Source organism: Trichoderma virens (genome assembly GCF_000170995.1).
Source record: "Trichoderma virens Gv29-8 chromosome Unknown TRIVIscaffold_13, whole genome shotgun sequence".
In the NCBI taxonomy this organism is placed as follows: domain Eukaryota; kingdom Fungi; phylum Ascomycota; class Sordariomycetes; order Hypocreales; family Hypocreaceae; genus Trichoderma; species Trichoderma virens.
The window spans coordinates 1-7120 of NW_014013736.1; the positions used below are offsets into that span (position 1 = coordinate 1).

The window sequence follows — 7120 nt, forward strand, 5'->3', positions numbered from 1 at the left end:
ATATAATAAATTAAAATAATAAATAAAAAAAAAATTATAAAAGTATAAAGTAAAGGTCTAAGGTATTATAAAGGTATAAGGTAAGGATAAATAGTTAAAGTAAATTAAGTTAAGCTAAAGTTAAATTAAATTAAAATTAAATAAAAAATTAAAAAAATAAAAAAATAAAATAATAAATAATAATAATAATAATAATAATAAATAAAAATATATATAAATAAAAATTTAATTTAAATTTATAAAAATATAAAAAATTTATTAATATATATATTATTTATTTTTATTTAATTATTATTTTTAAAATATTTTTTTAAATTTTAAATTAAAAAAAAAATATTTAAGTTTTCTTAAGTATTTAACTTAGCTTTAACTTAATGTAAACTATAAATATATTAAAAATAGTAATTAATATATTATAAATATATAATTAATATTATTAATTAAAATATTTTTTATTTTTTTATTAACTTTTTTAAATTTAAATTTTAATAAAAATTATTAAATTTTTTTTTAAATATTTAAAGTATTATAAAAATATAATTTATTATATTAAAACCTAAAAGTTTAACTTTTTAAAATAATTAATTCTATAATATATATTAAACCTAGTTTATTATATAAAAGTAAATTAATTACCTAAAGGAAATTGTGCAGGCTTTTTTAATTCCTTCCATAAATCTTCTAACCATTCTTTCACTGGTTCTGGTTCTGCCTCAGGTAAATATCCTCCAATGTCTCTCAAGTGGTCGTTTAGGAATTTTTCCACTGGTGTATCTGGCTGTGGGCCCCAGGTAATGTACGCGATCCCAGCAACGATACCAACCAATGCAATGGCTAGAGGGGTAACGATTAGTAACATTACTTTTGTTGGGATTTATATGTTGTGTAACAGACCAATTCCAACATAACCGCAGACAGCCGCGAGGGTAACGTGTCCCAGGATTTCGGCACCAATTCCAAGCCCGATTGCCGCTGTTTCGATGCAAGTAAGCGCAAACTTGAAGCCCGCATAAGCGATACGGACAAACTGGTCGGGAATTGTCGAATAGCAGGCGCTGTGTAATTCCCAGAAAGAAGTATACAGTTCAAAGATACACCCGATTATACCTGTCCTCCGTTATTAGCATCCTCACGGCTCAGTGGATAGGAGTTGAAGTTAGGCTTACACACAGTACGGACGAGGTTTCCAACGCTGCCAATCATTGCATTGGTGGTTCTAGAACCGCCAGTAAGTTGATAATCGCGATCTACAATAGGGGGGCAACCTACCTTCTTCTCAGGTTGGAGCCAAGGCCTTGTAATGCATCACTGAACCAGCGTAGAGCATTATGGTAAATTCGTCCCTTGGTCCACATTTTACTCAAGACCCGTTTGCCAATGAATCCGACGGCATTTATAATTTCTGCAGTGAAAGCGCATATGGTACGACCGAGTTCAGCGTGGCTCAAGGTTTCTGGTGAGCTGAAGTGCTTCAATAAACCGAAAAATGCCCCAACATGAAGGAGAATTCTGAACACTCTCCCAAAACTCTGGCTCCATCTCCTCGCAATTTGCTTGCATCTGTCTGTCAGTGTACTTCCTCCGATAGAAGAGTTGGCCGACGAGGTTTCCGACACCGAGGACCTCTCAGACGTTAATGTTAATGGGATAACCTCCTCTGACTGTTCCACATATTTGATCATTTGCGCTATCGTCAACTTGCCGTTGAAGCCTGGTGGATTCCTTGCACACCAGTACTTTTGAGCTTCAATGTAAAGGCTATCATGATTCGCCAGTCGTGAGATGACCGTCACCACATCGTGGCTTGCAACATAGTATGCGTCGTGAAAACTCTGGGATCGACTTTGAAACGCTTGCCTAAATTCTGGGGTCTCTGTCGACTGCATGTGTTCTGTAAACTGAGATCTGTTAACTACACTGCTAAACCCTTCATGCAAGACGACTGGAAACCAACCTCACGGACCCTACTGGCCATTGCATCGTCGATAATTTGGGCCTCGAATTGAGTCTCATTTGCTTCCTCATTGAAGACTCTGATCACCCCCTCAATATCCAGCGTGTTGGCTTCGGAAGCAGGGGCCTCGCTCTTCAGCATCGACAGTTTATTAGCCCACGTCTGGAGTACCTGGTGAGGAGAAGTCACGTTCTCGGTATTCGAATTGGCGACGATCGCCCGCCATTGCTCCATGTTTTCCCTGCGCTTGAGATGATCTTCATATACCCGGAACCAGTACACCGGATGCTTGAGGAACTTGTTCCACAACGAGCAGTGGGCTTTATACCCCTCTCGGTAGCAAGCAGCCACGACATTAATGTACTGCTTTCGGAGCCGATTAATCTGGTCCTGATACTGGGCACGATCCCAGCCATAGTCCCGGGCAGGGTCTCTCTCACCATTCATAGGCGGCGGCGTGGTAAGCATCTCCAAGAACAGTTGGTACTTGGGTTTAATCCCCTTTCGAATTCGCTCCCCGACTTGCTTCATTTCTCGAAACTGCTCTGACAGCGCATGAATGCCAGCTCGATTGAGGAACTCGGAGTTCTCTTCCAGAATCTTCTGCTCTGCATCGGTTAATGCTTCCAGATCCGGCAGGAAAATTCTTTTGGTTTCCTCGTCAAGTGCATGCATCATGATCTACGATTATCAGCACAATGACAACCCGAAGTCACCGCGAACTCACCTTGCCCATCACCTTATCCCCAAGAACACGCGGCCTATCCACCCCGTCGATAATCGGGTTTATATTTATTAGTTGCTGGATTGTGCCTTGAGCGTCGGCCGGTCGATGGATGCTGATCTCCGCCTGTTCTTCCTGTCGTTCATCCCACGAAACTTGTGTTCCTTCCCAATCGAAGGTTTCACCACTATCCGTAGTAAGACTCCCCAAGAAGTGGGCATCGCTCCTCCCAAAATTCTCGATAGTAATTTCGAAAGTGAATTGAGTGTAAGGGTCTGAAACCTTCCTAAAGACTAGCCTTGAGCTATCATTCTCATGCGACATTAGCATGATCGACCTGGAAATTTCGTGTTCCACAGATGCGATTCTTTGGTTGTGAACCATAACCGTAGGGCCCCGAAAAAATGCCTATCCAACGTCAGTAACCCTTCGTAATTTACAGTGAGGGAATCGTCGCACCGCGTAATAGGTTGCTCCAGCGACTTGCTTAGTACCTAATTTTAGAGTACCGTAGGGTATAAATGCACTATCCGGAGTTCGGGCTTGTGTGGTAAACACGCCTATTCTGTACTCGATAGTTTCGGTAGCAGATCCCGTAGCTGGGCTTTGTTTTGACCGTAATATTAGTGAGTGTCGTTGGACACGATGAACACAATATCACATATGAGTATCTGAGCATCTGAGCCGTGTAGCTTACCTGTCTGCCGTAACACTGAGCGATCTAAATATCTCACTCCCTTGCCGAAGCGCTTCAACGTCTGAAGCCATGCTGTGCAGAAAAAATCACGTCAGTTCTAGGCTTACCTCAACTGTACTAATAATCCTGTTTTGTTTTTACTTTTTTTTTTCTTTTTCAGGTTCATCCAGACCCCCCTGATGGAAGTCACGGAATCATATATCCCCATTCTAGAAGCCCTTGAATGTTTCCCAGATGCACCCAGGTAGCTAACACAGTCCTTGGGCATTCATTCAGGCAGCTAACACAATCCTTGGGCATCCATTCAGGCAGCTAACACAGTCCTTGGGCATCCATTCAGGCAGCTAACACAGTCCTTGGGCATCCATTCAGGCAGCTAACACAGTCCTTGGGCATTCATTCAGGCAGCTAACACAGTCCTTGGGTATCCATTCAGGCAGCTAACACAGTCCTTAATGCAGTTCTTGGGCATTTATTTATGCGGAGTCAATAAGGCTGTGCACTTCTTAGGATACGGTTGCTCTGGCTGCTGACAGCGCCCGAAATTCAAATACGGACTATTCGAAGCAAGTTTAGGCCCCGATCCGTCTATTTACGAGGTTTAGTGGCTTAAGTAAAATACTCTGGCCAACATCCCAAAATCAGACCGGGTCGAGCAGGCAGATATTGAATTATATTTTTTTGCATGAACAATCTCGTTATAAATTATGTCTGGTTGTTCGTCTTCCTTTTACATCTGGAATGGTCTTAATACAAGACTCATCCGAGATAATATACATACAGTCTCGGGTACGTGGAACCCTGAGAGAACGCCCGATCGAGATATCCAGCCAAAGACACGCAGCCTGGAATATACACTAATTGATCAGGGAGGTAATAATCCCTTGCTATGCCTTGGAAAATTGAAACCACATTAACCATGATGGCCCCTCTGTAGGAACCCAGGGTACTCAGGCTACACTCACCTATAAAACAACGATCAACGGGCGGGCCCATAAAATCTGCGTAACTGTCCACTGTCATCCAGTTCGTGATAATTTTGCATTAATTGATTCACCAACTGATGATGAGGGAAATGTTTTGCTGCTGTCTAAATCGTATAGTTCATTAACCCGACCTATGAAAGGTATGAGAAAGCAGACCCCAACCCGCCAATCAGCAGTATGATTACGTACCTGACGAATCCACGGGTTAGTCGATTTTGTTATCAACCTCACGAATGAGTTCTTTCTTGATGCGGATGGCAATTAGGCAACAAGTCCAGATCACTATCGCATAGGTTGTAGATATTGGGCATGGACAATTATCTAAAACGGATGCCCAAGGACTGAATTTGCTGCCTGAATAGATACCCAAGGACTGAATTAGCTACCTGAATGGATGCCCAAGGACTGCATTAGCTACCTATATAGACGATATATTCGAAATCAAAAGGAATTTCGATGTTTTGATATCGCTCGCCTCTCTAGAACTGCTACGGGTACCTCTTCGGTCAACGACAAAGATGGTGTTTAGCCACAAAGCATGCGCAATCAAGCTCAAAGAACCCCTTAGGGCGCGCGATAGCCTCCATGTCCTGCAAATATTTTTGAAGGGAAAAACTGATCCCGAAGAAATCGACCTTGATAATTACATCGGGTGCAGTGAGGGCGTATTTACCCTTATCGGGAACAAGTTCTCCCGTGACGCCAACATGGTCATGATAAGAGGGCCAATGCTTTACGCAAAGCTCCCGTATGGTGAAGAAGGAAATTACCGAGAAGCGAAGTTGAACTTAGACTTTTGTCTCTTCTATGATGACAATTCTCATAATGTTAGCTTTATACGCCCGTGAGTAATTTCTGAATAGCAGTTTTCGCAAGCTCATATTAAAACCTATTCTCATCTTTCTTATTTAGGTCGCGAAAAGTCCAACTAAGTTGCAGCAATTTCATCTTAGAAAACGGGTCATTCCTAAAGGCCCTCTGTCTTGGTAAAGACGGCCTACTACACGAATCCTCAATCGACCTTAACCAACACTTAGAAGTGGAAAACGGTAAACTTCAGCCAGGTAGTCGGGGATTTCTACATCATGGCGCAAACGGGAATCAGAGTTTCACTTTGCGCGATTCTTATCTTTGTGCTCGTTTAAACGGCCGCCAGACTCAGCGGGGGATAGAAATTGTAGAGTCTATGTTTGACCTTTCCACGCGTCTGGAAAACCTTAATGGTAGCCTTGACTGGCCTGAACAGTGCGTATAATTTGCTCTTCTCACCCAGGGTATGGTTCTAACAATATCACTCTGTCAAAACTCATAGATGGCCAATACTTGGCCGGGACGGGCTTCTTGCCAGATTGCTAGACCCCTTACCACTTATTGGCTTTTTCACAGCTTACCTCCATCGGATTACCGGCAATGAGGTGAGTTTATAAACCGAACCCCTGAGCGCACTGACTCGTCTGTGTAAGAAGTTAATAACTAGTCTAACCCCATGTCATAACAGGATCACGCCGCTCGCGCTTTCTCCAAGGCGTCAGGCGCTACCATGCTCTTCACAGGTTGTTTAATTATTAGTATTTTCACCGTAAACCCCCTTTCACTAGCTCTAGCAGGCGCCGCCTTAACTCCTCTTGCAATCGAAATCGAAAGGCATATCGCCGAGGGAACTATCGAAGATAAAACCGTTCGAGCCACCATACAAGCTGATGCAGGTAGATACGTTCGCGATGCAATTATAAACAGCCTCGCTGCAGGGGGCGCAGGCAATTTTATTATGCGTTTTATCAGGCCCCAGAAGGAGGTATTAAAAGAAAAGGCCAAGGTACTGCTAAAACAGTCTGCGTGGGAAGTCTCCACGGACTATTTTGTTAGTAATACATTTAGCACGTAAGGCAACTGGAACTGTTCTCTTTGAGCTTTGCTGACTTAAATATAGAGCGATGAATGAATCATGGGATACTGTGGTTGGGGGATTAAATACTCTTAACCCTAATTAATTAAAATAATAGAATTAAAGTAAAATTTAATAAATTGTAAAGTATTTTTTTAACTAAAATATATAATAAATTGAGTTTTATATATTAGTATAAGTTAGCTGTTTTTAAGGGTTAAACCTTAAAGCTTTAGGTTTATATTAGGAAAATAATTAAGTTAATTATAAAAGTTATTTTATTAATATTATATAATTTAATAAACATAGTATTTAAATTTAATTTAATTATTATATAAATAATTTGTTATTTAAGCTATTTAAGTAAATATAAAAATATAAATTTATATATTTAATTATATATTTTAAAATTAATATAAATTAATATTAATTTATATTAATTTTTTTATATATTAATTAAAATTAACGATAATTTATATTAACTTAATATTAATTAATATCTTAATTTTATAATTATTTAAAAGTATTTATTTAATAAATTTATTATTATAATTATAAAAGTTAAAGTATAATATAATATTTTTTTTTAGTAATTTTGTTTTTAAAACTAAATTATTTAATATATAAATATTTATATTTTTTTTTAATAAATAGTTTTTTTTTTATAATAATAATTTTATATTAATAAAAATAAATTTTTATATTTAAAAATTTAATAATTTATTTAATTATAAAAAAAAATAATAATATAATTTTTATTATATTTATTTTATTAAAATTTATTAAAATAAAATTTTATTTTTATTATTAAAAAAATGGTTTTTAATATTTTATATTTAAAGAAAATTTAAATTATTATTTAAAATATATTAGT

The 7120-nt window shown here is 38.4% G+C and overlaps 2 protein-coding genes across 2 annotated transcripts; one reads left to right on the top strand and one right to left on the bottom strand.

The window, feature by feature from the left end:
- Window positions 1–583: 583 nt before the first annotated feature.
- TRIVIDRAFT_216139 (uncharacterized protein) lies at window positions 584–1552 on the bottom strand (the record flags this gene model as incomplete). Its single annotated transcript, XM_014100838.1, has 4 exons — window positions 584–834; window positions 895–1107; window positions 1167–1216; window positions 1270–1552. 4 exons carry the CDS (start codon window positions 1353–1355, stop codon window positions 629–631), a joined length of 555 nt encoding a protein of 184 aa, XP_013956313.1.
- A 3327-nt stretch (window positions 1553–4879) lies between these two features.
- Window positions 4880–6303, top strand: TRIVIDRAFT_222442 (uncharacterized protein; the record flags this gene model as incomplete). Its single annotated transcript, XM_014100839.1, has 5 exons — window positions 4880–5205; window positions 5274–5606; window positions 5674–5776; window positions 5860–6222; window positions 6292–6303. The coding sequence occupies 5 exons, from the start codon at window positions 4880–4882 to the stop codon at window positions 6301–6303; spliced, it is 1137 nt and encodes a 378-aa protein (XP_013956314.1).
- Between the last annotated feature and the right edge of the window lie 817 nt (window positions 6304–7120).